Genomic DNA, 17,071 nt, shown 5'->3' on the forward strand with positions numbered 1-17,071 from the left:
TATTGTTGTACTAAAACCTAGGAAAGAAGAGCTCTAGATTTAACACTCCCTCATTGTTCCCACATATGGTCAAAATGGAAAGACACATTACAGCTGGTCAGGTCTCTGCCTGTCATTCCATTGAAGTGGAATATTTCTGCCACTTGTCAGGTATGAAAAGCACAGTAAAAATTCTCAGACCTTCTTTGTGGCAATACTGCCTGTCAGCACCAGTATTTTATGTTATGGAAAGATCTGATAGACTCATAAAATATTGTGGATTTGAGCTGCAGATGAGGTAGTCTGTACTTTGGTGATCTATTTTTTTTTCTTTCTTTTCTCATTTGTAAATAAAGGATGATAAATCTTTTAGTCTGACATGCTGGTCAGATTAAACTGATCAGATGGCAGTGGATTCAAATATAGGGAATACCTGCTCCTCACAGGTATTAATTGGACATAGTAGTTTTCCTTTCACTGCTGCCAGAGTCAGCTCCTTCTCTTAGTACAAGTGCAAGCATATCCTCTTAGCTTGTATTTTTCAATGACTTTTTTAAAATTAAAACCCACAGAGGCAGGAAGGTGGATTTAAAAGTGGAACTGCTGGGCTTAGAGAGTTGTGATCAGCAGCAGAGGCCAGCTGGAGGTTAATTAGTATTTGGGGTATGCTGAGGGTACCGGGGCTAATCCTGTTTAACCTCTGAGTGATCTGGAGGTTGTGGGGTGGGCTGCAGTCTCAGCAAGTTTACTGATACCACATTTAGAGGAGTGATACACCAAGTAGTTGTGCTACAAGACTTTGACAGCCTGCTGAAGTGAGCAGAGTGGAACTTCATGAAGCTGAGCAAAGGGAAGTGCAAAGCTCTGCACCTGGAGAAGAACAACCCTGTGCACCAGTACAGACTGGGCAGAGGTTTTCTGACTGGAAAGCAGCTGTGCAGACAAGGACCTTGGGGTCCTGGCAGCCCAGCTGACCCCAGGCCAGCACTGTCCTGCCACAGCAAAGAAGGCCAGCAGCATCCTGGACTGCACTGGATTGGTCAGCAGGTCACCACTGCACTGGCATGCTCAGCAGATTTTACTTTTGTTTCGAAAGCAGATACGTTTTCATTAAGTTCCCTCTAGATGTTCTCTTAATTAATTGGATATATCCAAGGAGTTAATTAAAAATATAAACTTTATTTGATTCTATATCAAACCTTACATTATGATCTTTTCATGTACAAAGTAAGAATTATGTGGGATCAGAAATCTGAATTATTCATGATAGTTTCCAGCTGTTTTTTTCTCTTCTTCTTTGTTCAGTGTAAAATCTTATAAGCTTTTCTTTCAGTCAAGGTGAAAGCAATATTAAGTCTCAGAAGTCAAACTTTGGAAAGACATGTAGCTCAGGGAAATCTTTGCCCTGTAATCCTGGCTTTCTATTCACCACCACTATTCAATATCCCACTTTCTGTATAAGCTTCACAATATATCAACAGCTGATGAGATTTATTCGTTATACTCCTGTTACACTGTTGTACTCTTGTTTTCCTTCTTCATAAAAGAGCTTTATCCATCACTTTGCTCCCCTGGGAGTAACACATGTCTGTGATTGTTTCTGCTGGGCTGGCTAATCCAGCAGCTCCTTTCGATGTGCTGGACAGTTGGTACAGGGTGGAAAGTGAAGGAGGAGGAGAGTTGGGCTTGTTAAGATTTAGGACAGCTGTATAGTGTGGAGTGAATTTTAAACACATTGTTAAGATCCAGTTCAATAGTTATGAGTCAACATGGTTGATTATATGAATAGAAATGCTGTCAGGGCACTTCTGAAAGATGCTTTATGGATTAAAGCTTGACTGTAGTACGTTGGAGCTCTCAAAGGTTTCATAAACCGAGCCATTTTGGTGACATGACAACACATGAGACCAAAGATGAGTCTGATATATGCTAATGAGTCCTACATTTCCTGTTTGCAGTATTGCTCCTGATGCCTGTAGCAGTTCCATGTATGTTTTTATTACAGCCTCTGACTTCATCTGTGGTGATACTTCTCTTAAGTAAACAATTTCTGAATAGAAATGTAAAAGCTTTCTTATTTGTTGTTAAGGATAAAACCACAATTGTTCTTAAATAAGTTTTTCTCTCTAACCTGCCTTTAAGGTGAAATTAAAATATAAGGAGAATTCAGTATGCAAATAGCATGCACAGCAGATGATCTGAAGGAAGCCTGCACATTTCCACAGAAAACAAATGTGAGTGTAGGAAAGCAGATGCTTTCTACCAACAGAGTGTACATACAGTTCTCAAGAGGACCTGAACAAAAATTTATTTTCAGGCTGCTAGAAGTATGCAAATTCCTACAGAATTAAATGTGAATTTAAAAGAAATGGTATCTGTTAAGGACAATACTACCCAAAGAGGCAGTTGGGAACTTAATAATTTAATCAAGAACTTGAGCAAGCTCAGCAGTGTGTCTAAAGCCAGTGACTCAAATGTCGTCTGATTTTAGCAAAGATGTAAATGGTTATGCTGTCTTTTAAAGTGTAGCATTTGGAGTCTTTTTCTGTGATCATGGAGTACATTCATATGGTTATGTATAGATTTTCAGATGATTCTCCATCAAAAAGCATAATCTCTTTGCTTGAGCTGCTTTTAGGATATACACCGCAATAATACTTGTGTATATTGGCAGCATTGTGTTAGCTGGTTTTAACCAGCAAGCCTAGGTAGAATGGATTATGTCCTGACATACATGCAATCACCACAATTATAAATTAAATTCTTACTGGTGGATGTTGTTCCGTTTGGTGGCTGTGAGACTGGATGGATGTTTGAGATCAGAGTCTGAAGGCAAAGGCACAGTCTTGCACAAGTGGCAATGCTGGTGAAGCGGCTGTACAGGCATGGGCAGTGTGTGCTTTCCTCATGCAGGAGCAGTGCAGGCAGGGGCTGTGTGTGCTTTCCTCATGCAGTAGCAGTGCAGACATGAGCAGTGTGTGCTTTCCTTCCTCATACAGGAGCTGTGCAGGATGGGCAGTGTGTGCTTTCCTTCCTCATACAGGAGCAGTGCAGGATGGGCAGTGTGTGCTTTCCTCATGCAGGAGCAGTGCAGGATGGGCAGTGTGTGCTTTCCTCTTGTAGGATCAGTGCAAGATGGGCAGTATGTGCTTTCCTCATACAGGAGCAGTGCAGGCATGGGCAGTGTGTGCTTTCCTCAGGCAGGAGCTGTGCAGACATGGGCAGTGTGTGCTTTCCTCATGCAGGAGCTGTGCAAGCAGGGACTGTGTGTGCTTTCCTCACGTAGGAGCAGTGCAGGCAGGGCCAGTTGTGCTTTCCTCATGTGGGAGCTGTGCAGGATGGGCAGTGTGTGCTTTCTTCATGCAGAAGCAGTGCAGGCAGGGGCTGTGTGTGCTTTCCTCATACAGGAGCAGTGCAGGATGGACAGTATGTGCTTTCTTCATGTAGAAGCAGTGCAGACATGGGCAGTGTGTGCTTTCCTCATGCAGGAGCTGTGCAGGATGGGCAGTGTGTGCTTTCCTTCCTCATACAGGAGCAGTGCAGGCAGGGGCTGTGTGTGCTTTCCTCATGCAGGAGCTGTGCAGGATGGGCAGTTGTGTTTTCCTCATGCAGGAGCAGTGCAGACATGGGCAGTGTGTGCTTTCCTCATGCAGGAGCAGTGCAGGCATGGGCAGTGTGTGCTTTCCTCATGCAGGAGCTGTGCAGGATGGGCAGTGTGTGCTTTCCTCATACAGGAGCAGTGCAGGATGGGCAGTGTGTGCTTTCCTTCCTCATACAGGAGCAGTGCAGGAGGGGCAGTGTATGCTTTCCTCATACAGGAGCAGTGCAGGATGGGCAGTGTGTGCTTTCCTCATGCAGGAGCAGTGCAGGATGGGCAGTGTGTGTTTTCCTCATGCAGGAGCTGTGCAGGATGAGCAGTGTGTGCTTTCCTGTACTTTCCTTCCTCATGCAGAAACCCTCCTGCGGTGGGAGAAGCACAGAGATGGTGGAGTTCAGCCACTGCTGCCTGCCCTGTTCCCATCACCTCAGAGGATGCAGCTGCTGGGTTCATCCTGCTGCCCTTCTGTCTCTGAGTGGTTCCATTTAATGGCTGTTTGTACAGAGATGTCCAAGTGAGGTCAGCCAGGGCAGGAGATGTGGCTCAGCACAATGTGCAACTTAACATTTAGTAGCAATTTTGACAAAACATTGTAAGGTCAGATGTATCCATTTAGATTCACTGGAAATGACAGGTTTTCAGGCCTTTTGGAACCTGTCAGAAGGCAATGAAGGTCACTGCTTATAACTTTGGGAATTTTACTTTAGGCATTCATACATGAAAAGGCTTGGCCAGGGTTCTTGTAGGGAACTCCCTGTCCAGCTTGGAGCCTCCCCAGCCCTGCTGTGCTGGTCCAGGTTAATAAACAGAGACTGGCTGGGCTTTGTCCTGCACCTCTCCCACACTCCACAGACAAGGAGCAGAGTAAAAAGGAGTTTGCTGTGAGTAGATGCAGTTTTACCTCATTTCAGAGCAGAAATGCTTGAACTGATAACTAAAATTGCCCTGCTCAGTATCCTCAGCAGGACACTGTGACCACAGAGTGAGTTTGCCAGGTAAGGTCATCTCTGCAAGCAGAGTCTTCTCAGCCTTGTGAGTTCCTATGTTGTACTCTACCCATGTGTCTGAAAAACACAAATAACTGCATCTTGTCTGTACTGCCAGAGATCTGCAATACTTGTGCTGCCCATGGATTGAACATGGAAGATCATCAAAATATTCATTCTCTGTCTCTTTTCCACTGGTTAAGAGTCACCTTCTTATGCCCACTAATATGAAATGTTTTTTTCTCCACACAGGTTGTAATCCTTGGCAAACATTCTAGAGGCTATCACTACATGTTAGCTAACCTGGTAAGAACTTTTCTTCATGGAAACTATGGCTGCATTTTAGAGGGTAAAATATTCTGTTCAGGTTGTGGAAACTTTAATGAGGAAGTGGAAATGCATGGTTGAGTACTTGGATTTTGAGAAATTACTTCTGTAAATACTGTAACTGGTATGTCATCTCTACTCAGTTTCTTTTGTCAGAAAATGTAATGTCCTCTGCTAATTTTAAAGTAATAATTTAATTATATATTTTCCAGTAATTTCTGTTCTCATAAATTAGATACTTGTGACTGTAATTTTCTATATAACATATTTTGAATTTAAGCACTCCAGGAAGAATAATTGTAGCATATTTCTATACAAGTGATAAAAAGCTGCAAGTGAGAACAATTCTGTCAAGTAAAACCACCAAGGCTGTTTAGCTTTTCTCTTGTATTTCAGAGTGTAGGGTTTGTCCTGTGTATGTGCTGACCTACCAGAAAGAGGCCATTTATTTCTATCTGTATCAGAGCTTCTTCTGGAGAGTAGGATTGACTTTCAGGGGTGTTTGTGATAATTTTGAAACACCATCTACTTAAGTTCCTTATAAAAAGTCTTGTCTTGTAATTAAACCTGCAGGAAGGCTCATTTTTAGGTTCTGTGTCTACTGCGAGTAGAAAAATGTGAATTTTTCCACACTCTCACTTTCTAGTTGGCAATCCTAATTACTCCAAGATTCTCTGTATCCATATTTTGGTGTGATTAAAGCAGAAAAGACAAAATTTTAAGTATCCTTATTTAGTATAAGTACTGTATGACTTTAAGATGCATCATTTTGCATTGTAAGAAGCAGTCATGATCTCACTGATTAGCTCGTGCATAGAAATACAGAAGTTCTTATTCTTGGTTGCCTTTTAGTATGTGTAGCCATTGACATTCAGATAAACATGACTGCAATCAAGTCATACTAATCAAAAAGACTCCAATTTACTGCCTCAGGTATAAATAACAACAGAGTGGGAGAGAATCATCCCATTCTGCCTGCACGTGGCGTGCTGAGTGATGCTGTGCTGAGAACTGCCTGGCAAGGACTTGAGTGGGTTTCTTCCCACCCTGAACCTTTGTGTTCCTTTTGCTGCACACATGGGATTTGAGGTCCTTGACCAGTTTTCTCCATGGTCAGGATTAAATAGGAAATGGGACTTCAAGTTTCCCTGCTATTTTCTTTCTGACCAGCAAATATTACCCACTGCATTGCCACAACCCAAAAGGAAGTTTTCTATTGCAAAGAACAAGAAGTTGTTTTAAATTCTATTCTATACCACTATCAAAATCTTAATTGTGATCCTAGTTGTCTCTTTGGTAGAATATTTCCAGCTAACACGAGGGACACTACGTGGCGTCTTTTGTGCTGCACCTGTAGCAGGTAAAACTGAGCCAGAGGAAAGTGGCTTTGGATGGCAATGATTCTTTTTTTTCTACCTGTGTCCTCCCAGGGTTTCACAGACATTGTTCTGGAGAGAGTTATGCATGGAGGTGCCAACATTACTGGATTCCAGATTGTTAATAATGAAAACCCAATGGTTCAACAGTTTCTGCAGCGCTGGATGAGGCTTGATGAAAGGGAATTCCCTGAAGCCAAAAACTCACCATTAAAGGTATTTATTTTAACCTGTCAGTGATGGACAGTGCTTTGGGAGTTTTTAACCTCAGATGTGTGCATGAGTATGGTACGGATCCTGGCGAGAATATCCCACAACATTCTCTGCCCTTCCAGAAGGAGTAGGCAGAGGCTGTTACACACCAGTGCCCACTGTAGTGGGAGTTCCTCAGAAGCAAAGGCTTGGTCTTGCAAATCCTGTCACGGTGCAGTGCATATCAAAACTCCTAACCTCTGGAGTTAGTCTTGGGCTGGATAGGGGGGCTAGTTAGGTTAGGTTTTTAGATGGTGCCATTTGGAGAGATACTTCTCCGCCCCTGGGATGGTGGCATTTCTGTGAGGGAGGAGAATTTTCTTAATCCCACACCATCCCACAGCCTTGCTGGAATTTCAGAGGAAGCAGAGAAAGGCAAATAGAAACCCACAAAAACCAGATTAGTGTATTGTTGCCTGTGGATTAGGACTTAGTCCTACTTTCTAAAGCTTTCTAGCAGTGATGCAGAAGTGAAGATAAGTATCATACTAATCTTAAAAGCTCTGAAATATACGAAGTTAACCTGAGATGATTTTATTCCACTTGAAAGCAATTTACCTTGAGGAAAAAAATTATTTTCCTTCCTTAAAAAAGAATCTTAAGTATACAGTAGAAACACAAAGATTACATTACCTTTCCACAAATGTACAGCTCATTATAGAAATGTGCACAGGATTTGTCAATCAGGCAAAAAGCATACTTAAAAATTGATGTACAGTATTTTTGATTAGGAAACAAAATTGCCTAGAGATTAAAGTCCTGATGTTTAATTTATTTGGTATTTTATCAGCCTTTCCCTTCTTTCTCTCTTTTTTCTCTTTGCATGCTCATGCATTTATAAGTAGAATTCAAATAAAGTAGAAAATTAGATAGCTCTCTTGGCATGACTTGGAAGGAACTGCATTAAGGTTACTGACAATTGACGCAGTCTGCTGAAAAAATTACCAATGTGTTTTATGTAGTGCTAGATTGGACAGCTATTACAAGACTTTTTTTTAATATGGGAACAAATACCTTAAAACTTCTGTCCAGTTCTGTATTATTGTGTGGATTGTGATTTATAACCTTTGTTGAGTTTCTAATAGAGGGGAGAGTGATTATTGCAGAGCATCTCAGGGAGAGGTGAAGGTGAGCAGGATCAGAGCCTGTGCTCTACAGTCGGAGCAGGAACCACCACTCACTCCAGTGAGTTTATGAGCTGCTGTCATTTAAAGCTCAGGGAAATGTCTATAGCTCTGTGACCTTCTTCACAGCCCTGCCTTTGCACTCTTTTTTGTCAGACACAATTCTCTTGATCTGCTTCCTGTGGCCTGGTATCAAACTGAAGAACCTGCAGTAAGATAATACTCAGTTTTAAGGAATGCAGAACCTCCAATTGTGCTATCCTGACCTACAGGATAGAATTAATTTCTGAATATAATAAATCTTATCCACAAAGAGGGTAGCTGAACAAGAGCTGAAGTTTGGATTTCTGCCTTTCTAACTTGCACATGGGCAGCAGCTCTTATGGCCTGAACTCCAGCATGAGGTCCCTCAGAAGGCAGGATCTCCATGGAACCACAGACAGCCAAAAGAGGGGCACGTGCACCTTCCACTCTTCATTGCTTCCTTCATTGTCTTAAAAATGGTGTGGAGCTATTGAGCATCACTTACAGGGACCTGAAAGACACTTACAGACTAAGCACCTTCAGTTGCTCCCAGTAGCTCCATGCTGAGGGGGTCTCCTCTACACAGACCCTGAAATTGCAGGAATGCTGCGATGCCGGGGGATCCCAGGGATGTCATATACAAGGACTAGGACACTCTGGGAGGGAAGAGCTTTCAGACAACAGATACATGTGGAGAAAATGCAACAACAAACCTTTTTGATGACATTTGCTAGGTGATTCTAAATTTATAGCCTTGGGGGTTGTCACCAGATAACATGTGATGAGCAGGGAATGAAGTTGACAGCAACAGGATCACATAAGTTAAATTTTCTGGGGGTTTTCTTCAAGAGCTGCTGCTACACAGAGCTTACTACCCTCTGCAGACTTATCATGGAGTAAGGGAAGGCAGATGAGGAATTACCAAAGTGATGTATTGCATAAAGTGTATTTTGTGGTTATTTGCTTGTATAGCTGTTTTCTGAGGAAAATAATCTTATCTGTTCCTTGCCACAGATGCTACCTAATCAGGATTGTGATCCAAACAAAAATGATTTATGTTAACTTCAAGTCAAAGCTCTCTTGGCAATCTTATTAAAATCAAAACAAATACCTAAAGCAAAAACTCAAATATGAGCTTTCCTTCGGTATCAGTATGGTCCAGGATAGAATTGCAGAATTTTGTAGTAAGCTCATCTAGATGAGCAAATTCCCAATTAAATTGAAATTTTATGCAACTATGAACTGGTATTGTTATTTTGCTGCTGTATGCTATACAGAATGAAAATATTTTTAATTTGTTAATTCAAATAGATGGAATTGTTACAAAGCACCAGCTGAAAGACAGAGAGCAAGCAAAGGGTCTGCAAGCATGATTCTTGTGTTCTAACAAAGAGGAGGAGTTGATGTGGCAGAGCTGGGGCAGGGGTGGCATTGCAGTTTGTTGCCCTGTTTTGCAGTACACATCTGCCCTGACCCATGACGCCGTGCTGGTGATTGCGGAGGCATTCCGGTACCTGCGCCGGCAGCGCGTGGATGTGTCCAGGAGGGGCAGCGCTGGGGACTGCCTGGCCAACCCTGCTGTGCCATGGAGCCAGGGGATTGACATAGAGAGAGCACTGAAAATGGTAAGGGCAAAGGGAGCAGCTAAAGAGCAACAGCAGCAGTGCTGTAGTGCTTGACAGGAATACCTCAGGTTTTCTCCAGCCCCCGTAGTGATATTTCAAAGAAGGTTCAAATCCACATACTGATAAAAAGAAACTCCCTGTACGTCAGTGTGAATTTAGCTCATTGGATAATTTGGAGTCTATGGAATGTTTGTTTTATATAGCCTCATACCTCATCTCTGAACAGTGAACAGCAGATCAGTCACCAGCCCTGGACTGCCTTTGGCTGGTCTAGCATCACCTCTTCCTGTAACTTCTACAGTTTTTGCTAAATATTAAAGCTAATTTGCCTCTACTGAAGTTGGAGACTGTTACCTTTTCTGCCTGAGATGACAGCTTGTCGGTGTTGATAAGTGATAAAAATACCTCATCCTTTCATACAGGGAAATAAGAAAGGCTTTTTTTTGAGACAAAGTACTTTATACTTCCCCTTCAGATGATTCATGTGAGTAGGTAATGATAATGATTTACCGTCTGTACACCCATCCATCCTGGCTGAGACCAAAACTCCATGAGCAGCAGAGACAATTGTCTGTGCATGTTCAGAGAAGACATTTGTTCCTTTCTCCTGCACTGGGACTGTTCAAATAAAGCACTTCACAGAATGAGCAGTGATGTGCCATTCTGGTCTGTACTGCAGATCACTCTCTATCAGACTGTGAGGGGTTTAAATGCACTAATTGTTGCTTGTGCCTCTCTGGTACTCCATTCTGCACCAGTCACCCCAAGCATCAGAATCAGTCTTTCTTACATTTAACATATATTCAGGGCTAATGCAGCTCGCTCTGGCAGTGAGTCACCAGCTGAGTGCTAACAAATACCTACAGGTGGAACTCAGAGAGTAGGGACTGGGGTTGTGAGAAGCATAGATAGAAAATAAAGTGAATCTTTTATTAAAATATTTTTCTGTTCATTCCCTCAAAGGTGCAAGTTCAAGGAATGACAGGGAACATCCAATTTGACACCTATGGGCGGAGAACAAATTACACAATTGATGTATATGAAATGAAAGCTGGTGGGTCACGGAAGGTGAGTTTCAGGACATGGATCCAGATTTCACACATTCACAAATATTTATTCCAACAAACCAACGAAATTCAAAAATGTCAGAGATGCAGTGTAGTAACAGGGTCCTGTGGAGTTCCCCTCCATGGTGTCTTCCCTGTCCCAGGAACCATGTTATGTTCAGTTTCTGGGCTAAACCACTCACGCTGCTTAACATTGTCACTGGTTTCCATGTCAACTTCAAACGCAACTTTTTTCCTTAAAATCCTTCTGGAGCTTTTTCACTGCCAAGCATAATTCCGGTTCTCATGGTCCTGTGCTTACTCCTATCCTCTAAATTCCTCTCCATCTTTCCCTCCCTGTCCATATTGGGGTTTGGAGCCATAGTGAAGCCGGAACCAGTGAAACCTTCTGAAATCAACAGAAAATAAGTTAGCTTTTAGTTAGAATTTCATATTAATTCTCTTGTCTTCTAAATAAAGTATAGATCCTAGGTGGGATAGTTGCCTAGATCAGTGTTATAAAAGAAGTTTAAGGCAGATGTTCAAACATAACTAGGTAGACAGGGTCACAAAAGTACTGAGAGAAGAATGTTGTAGGTGAGTCCTTGTAAAGGCATGTAATGAGGTAACAATCTCCATTTTTATAGGCTGGTTATTGGAATGAATATGAAAGATATGTGCCAGCATTAGATCAGCTGCCCTCTAATGACACTTCATCTGTGGAGAACAGAACTATAGTAGTCACTACCATCCTGGTAAGTTTTATGTTCTTGATGTGTTTGTGTTTAGGAAACAAGGCACCTGGCTCCTGAGGTGTGACAGACACCTCGTCAGGAGGCAGATGTTGAATACTGTGGGAATTCAAGTGACTGGGAAGTTCAGTATCTTCCAGAGATGTTCTGAGGGCTGGGCCCTGCTAACTTACATATATCAGTAAGTCTGCTCCCAGGAGGAGCTCACTGGGCTCAGCTTTGGGCTTTTCTGCTTCCCACACACTTGAACTCAATGAGGTACCTCATGGAAATGAAGTTATTGTGCATGTGTGTAAATGGGCACAGAGATTGGCCTTTCTGCTCTAGAGCCAAATCTTGCACCCCTCACTCAGGTACAGCTCCTGTAAACCCAGCCCCTGGACTGAGTGAGGGTGGCACAGTGAAGCCTGTAGAGAACTGGAACTGCTCTAGCACTGTGTGAAAAGCAGCCTTTACCTGTGCAATCCCAAAGGAGCAAAGCTCTTCTGTGTATCACGAGCATCAGCACCTGTGTCAGTGCCCACGCCTCTGCAGACCTGCTCTGTACAGCATTCCTTGTGACTTCTGTGCTTTTTGCAATTCTGCTAAGCATCACTCAATTTTATGCTGTTTCCTGAAGCATGGTATTTTATACTCCTATGGATTTTGTGAGATATAATCAGCATTTCAACTAGAATTTTCCAAGAAGGCTAAGGGAATTCAGTGGCAAAAAATGCTGCTGAGGATTTCAACCCAGCTTCCCTTAGGCTACTTTGAAAATATCTCCATCAGAGCTCCATTCTTGGCCACTGGGGCCTTAGGAAATTGTGGTGATGGTGCAGGTGTTGGCTATGTCAGTCTTCAAACGCTAAAACTCAAATTGATGCTACTTGACTGTCTAATCAGGCCTAATTCTGCAAACAGAAGTGTAACTGTTAAAACGTCCTGTTGTCTTCAGTGGCTCCTTACTAAAAATACAATGTGTGTCTGTAGGATCAGCCAAGGATTTTTATGCTGCAAAGCTTGTCTTTCTAATTTCTGTACCAAAGTAGAAAATATTGTAAATACTTGCCAGTAATATGAAGGATAATAACAGCTCTCATTTTGTGTGATTTACACCTGTATTTTACATTCATAGACTTTTGATCTTTACTTTTGTTTCAAAGGAATCACCATATGTAATGTATAAGAAAAACCATGAACAACTAGAAGGGAATGAGAGATATGAAGGATATTGTGTAGACTTAGCTTCTGAAATAGCAAAACATGTTGGAATAAAATACAAACTGTCAATTGTTGGAGATGGGAAATATGGAGCTAGGGACCCTGAAACTAAGATATGGAATGGCATGGTGGGTGAACTGGTCTATGGGGTAAGTTTCTCTTAACCTTCATTTTAATGTTCTTTATAAAATATGCTCGAAGTTAATAGACTGCAAAATAAAGATCATCTGTTTGAATACTACCTTTAAAATTCTAGATATTTCTTTGTATTGCCACTTTTATAGTCTGCTTTTCTAATTGTTTCGTTGCAGAAAGTGTCACTTTTTTTACTGCTGTTCTCCAAATCAGAGTCCCCAAAATGTTGAGAAGTAGCATTAGGCAAACTTTAAATTCTTGTTTACAGTGGAATTTCCAGTTTGCTCTTCATATGCTTCTTCATTTGCCAGATCTCCTTTTTCTGTATCAGTCTCTGAAGGCAGGGGGTGTCCCTGTCACTGAAGGTCTGATCTGGGGTGCTGAGCCTTGCTGGGTCACTGATCTTTTGTGTTTGACCAAATCCATTTAACTCCATGTTCCTTTTCAGGGTAAGAAGCAATGCAGGTGTGAAATCACCCACATGATTTTTCTCTTTAAGCCTTGGGTTTGGCTTCAAAAATCAACTGTCAGACAAAAAAAAAAAAAAAAAAAAAAAAAAAAAAAAAAAAAAAAAAAAAAAGCTAATTCACTGCAATCCTCTTTATATTTCTATATTGGATGTACATCACTTTGTTTAGTAAGAACAAAAACAGTCCGGAACTGCCATTTTAGAAACTTCTTTGAAAATGAGAATATTGGAATACAGATAAACCAGATGGAAGGGGGAGAAAATTGGCTTTGCAGAAAAGACTTCTCAAGCTGATATTTCATCTTTTTTTTTTCTCAAATGCTAATGAGATGATTTGTGATTCCACCCAAATCTCTTTAGCAGTTTATTTTTAACAAGCTTTCCTTTATTAAAAATATCTGAGCAGAAGCCCATATTTCAATTGTCTCCTTTTGTTCTGTGGCTGAATGTAATTTCTAAAAGTCACCTCAAAATTTCTGTGGGATAATGCATCATCATTCTTGCAAAATGTTTGGTGAGATATTTTTTTTCAAGTGAACCAGTCTTTTTAAAGTAATTACCAGGTTTTCACAAGTTTTTTTCCTGTAGAGTAGTCAGTCCTGATGTCTTATTGTGTAATTCGTAGCCTGTTCAACTTGAAAATGTTTTATACAAATAATAATGTTTTTCTTGTATTGTATTGTGGCAGGGAGGGAAATCTACTCATTACAGAAAGTAAACAGGGTTCTGGACCCTTGGATTACTCCTTTGGTTCCCTGTTGCTTTGAGGTTTGACATTATGCAAATCCTCTGAACTCCCCCTGCCTCAGTTGTGCAGTTTGGGAAACTGATGTTCACTCTCTCAGAGAACACAAGTCCATTGAGAACCTCTGAGGCAAAGGTTTAGTTTAGTTCAGGCAAATTACATTGCACTGGAAACCTCTACCCTCAGTTGCTCTGTGTGTGGTTCAGGAAATATCAAGAGTATCAGGTGTAATTGGGTCCTTTTGATGTACTTGAAAGTGACAAGCAATGAAACTTGTTCATTCCCTTAAAAAATGACCATACCTTGTGGGGAAAGCATGGCAAAAGAGAACCTGAAATTGCTGGCAACAGTCAGAGCACAGGCACTGCCTGCACTGGGGAGAAAAGGTGTGGTGTGGGCTGCAGCTTTTGTGTCTGTGCAGCTGCTGTGCCACACAGGATCCACCTGCATCAAGGGCCTCAAACATCCTCTGAGGGCTGGAGCAGCTGCCCTGTGAGCAAAGGCTCAGAGAGCTGAGACAGCCTGGTGAATTGAAGGTTCCAAAGAGACCTTGGAGCACCTTCCAGTACCTAAAGGGGCTACAAGACAGATGGAAAGAGATGTTTTAGAGGGTCATGTAGTTATAAGACAAGGGAAATGGATTTAAACTGAAAGAAGGTCAATTTAGATTAGATATTGGGAAGAAATTCTTCATTGTGAGAGTGCTGAGGACCTGGCCCAGGTTGCCCAGAGAAGCAGTGGATTCCCCATCCCTGGAAACATTGAAGGTCAGGCTGGCCAGGGCTCTGAACACCCTGATGTAGTGGAAAGTGTCCCTGCTTACTGCAGGGAGGTTGAGCTAGATGATCTTTAAAGGTCCTTTCTAACCCAAACCGATGTGTGATGAGCAGGTTGGCTGCAGCTGCCTTTTCCACAGCCCCTTGGGACCAGCCTAACTCAGAGCTCTACCTCCTCAGCATCAAACTTAGCCCTAACCACACTGGTGACCTTTCCACCCCAGCAAAACCAGCCCTGCAGGCACCACAGACCATTCCTTAAAACAACCCCAAAGCCACCCCACCATTCTCATTTTCCCCTGCAAAAAGGTCAGTTCCTTTGTATTCTGAGCGCAGTTTTCATCTGTGTTTTCTCGTTAATGAAAAATTGAGGAATGCTTCCCTCCCTGACCCCCAGCAGTTCCTGTGCTCATGCTGTGAGCTCTGTTACTGAAACCTCTCCACTGCAATGCTCAATTATTCAAAGGTCAGATGTGTCCCGTGAGGTTTGAGTGCAGACCCAGGTTAATGCTTCCAGCCCGGTGCTGCTGAGCCAGCTCCCCAGCCTGCCCAGCTGAACTGAGCTCACAGGCTGCCTGGAAATCCTCCTGGCTTTCTGTGAGCAGGGAAAAGAGCCCCTGTACTCTGAGTACAAATCTCCGCAGCCCTCCAGACCTTTTCCCAGCTCTGTTTGCAAACATTATGAAATACCCTTGGCCCCTTTCTCCACCCGCTGAGGGGGGGCTGTGCACCACACTCACGAGGGTGTTCACTGAGCCCTTTGAAGATGAGAAGTACTCTAGAAGTGCTAATTATTTGGAGCAAGCATCTCATTTACGTGCTGACTTTCTTTTATCTCTCACGGGCTTAAAACTCTATTAGGGAACTAAAACTGTGTTACCGTAATGTCCCTGGTCATCCTGTCAGCAAAATTACTCAAATTTGGCTCCCCTGGATTCCATTTTGGGAAGACAAGAGGCAGATTAGATTTTAGGTACCTTCGTTAGCATCTATGGAAGATAGACTTGGTGGGATAAAATGGGGCCTGATTGGGTTTGGTACCAGTTATCCCGCAGCTGAGCTGAGCAGTGGCAGAAACACAATCCTTTAGATTGCATTTGTGTCAAGTGATAACCAGTGATGAGTCATTTTTCAAATACAGCATATTCCTGACCCAGCAGCCACCACCTGGCACTGCTGGGGCACCTCACGCAGCTTTTGGAATACTGATCCCCTTTTTGCATTGCCCCATGCATGCAACTCTTCTCTAAAATTGCTCTTAGGGCAGTCATAGGAAATGAGCGGCTAGTCATTTTAATGCTAAAAGCTTAATTAACTGTATTGAATGTTTGGGTTGTGCCAGTTCATTGTTACTATTGCTTCTGATGGAATGCAGCAGAATCAGGGAGAAAAGGCAGCCCCCAGACACTGCATTGGTGGGGAGGAGCACTGCACTCCGAGCTGCACCAGAGCTGCACTGAGCTCTACCAGAGCTGCAGGGCTGATGTGTCACAGTGCTGCTGCAGGGACCCAGGGGGCCCTGCCCTGGCTCCAGTGGAGGACTCACTGGAGGTCGGCATTAGCTGGGCCAACTGGAGCAGTCCCAAGAGTTCCCATTGCCATTTACACACTGAAGTGCTCCCTGTTAGAAATTCTCCCTCCCTGTGTCACACCAGGTCTGGTTGGAGGGCATCAGTCTGCTGTCCTGCAGGGTCCCTGAAGCCAAGGACAATGTCAGCAGTCCCCTGGGCCTTTCCCTGTGGCTTTGCAGAGGCTGGACCAATGTACCAATGGCCCTGGTTGCAGAGGGACAGCAGCCCTCAGGCAGGGAATTCTGCCTGAGCAGAAATTCCAACCTCCTTTGCTTCAGGCAGGAGAACCCAGCAGTCCTTGTTGGAGAGGGAATAATAGAGCTTTGTGGTTTGTTAGCCATTTTTAAATGTTAGTGATAGTAGTAATAGTGGTAGTAATGATAATTGTAATACCAATTAATAATAATAATGAAAGTTGGCATAAAAGGAAATGTATTTGCTTTTTCATAAATCAAAAAGTGTCAGTTCAGGCTAAAAAAAAACCCCTTAAAACTAAGAGAAATTTTCAAAGCATGGTGGAAACTTTCAACAGAATAAAAATAGAAAATAGGTAAAGCTTTTTTCCTGGACCTTTCAGAAGGCGAGTAGCTAAATCATTCTCAGTCCAGGAGAGCAAATCACTTTAAATCTAAGTAGCAGAGCAGTCCAGCAGGGCCAGTGCTGTCCTGCAGTGACCCAGGGGCTGAGCAGCAGCAGGAGCTCCCTGGGCTCTGTGCATCCACCAGCTGCTGAGCACTACACAGTCGTCTTTTCTCTTCTGTGGGGTCAGCCTCTTTCTGTAGGCTTTTATTTCGTCTTCCCCTTTTAAAGCAGGCTGCTGTTCTTCCTCCCCTGTTGAGCCAGGGAAGCCATCCCTCCCTGGGCCTGATGCTTTTCACTGCCCTGAGGATAATTGACAGTAGTTTTAACACAGATCTTAATTGTAACTACAAATGCTTTGGGAAAGAAAAGAGCAGCCAGATCTCACAGCCTTTAAAACTCTGCTCAGGTTTAAACAAGGCTTTATAAAAACCTCTCCATCTGTAGAATAGCACAGAGGAATGCAGCAGAGGTGTAGAGGACAGACAGTCCCCAGGAGCCAGC

At 42.8% G+C, this 17,071-nt stretch overlaps 1 protein-coding gene across 10 annotated transcripts in view; it reads left to right on the forward strand.

Moving 5' to 3' along the window:
- Positions 1–17,071, forward strand: part of GRIA3 (glutamate ionotropic receptor AMPA type subunit 3) — a 125,347-nt gene that overhangs the window by 65,597 nt on the left and 42,679 nt on the right. For 9 of the 10 annotated variants that reach the window (XR_014591491.1, XR_014591492.1, XR_014591493.1 and 6 more), the window contains exons 5-10: positions 4,816–4,869; positions 6,321–6,482; positions 9,124–9,291; positions 10,255–10,359; positions 10,985–11,092; positions 12,235–12,441. Coding sequence is in view for 4 of the 10 variants with exons in the window: in XM_083876345.1 (XP_083732471.1) it covers positions 4,816–4,869; positions 6,321–6,482; positions 9,124–9,291; positions 10,255–10,359; positions 10,985–11,092; positions 12,235–12,441 (804 nt within the window). In the remaining 6 variants the exon portion in view is untranslated. The remainder of the gene's footprint in view (positions 1–4,815; positions 4,870–6,320; positions 6,483–9,123; positions 9,292–10,254; positions 10,360–10,984; positions 11,093–12,234; positions 12,442–17,071) is intronic. The other variant, XM_083876347.1, reaches the window with a different exon arrangement.

This window comes from Zosterops lateralis (assembly GCF_965231275.1).
Source record: "Zosterops lateralis genome assembly, chromosome: 21".
In the NCBI taxonomy this organism is placed as follows: Eukaryota; Metazoa; Chordata; class Aves; order Passeriformes; family Zosteropidae; genus Zosterops; species Zosterops lateralis.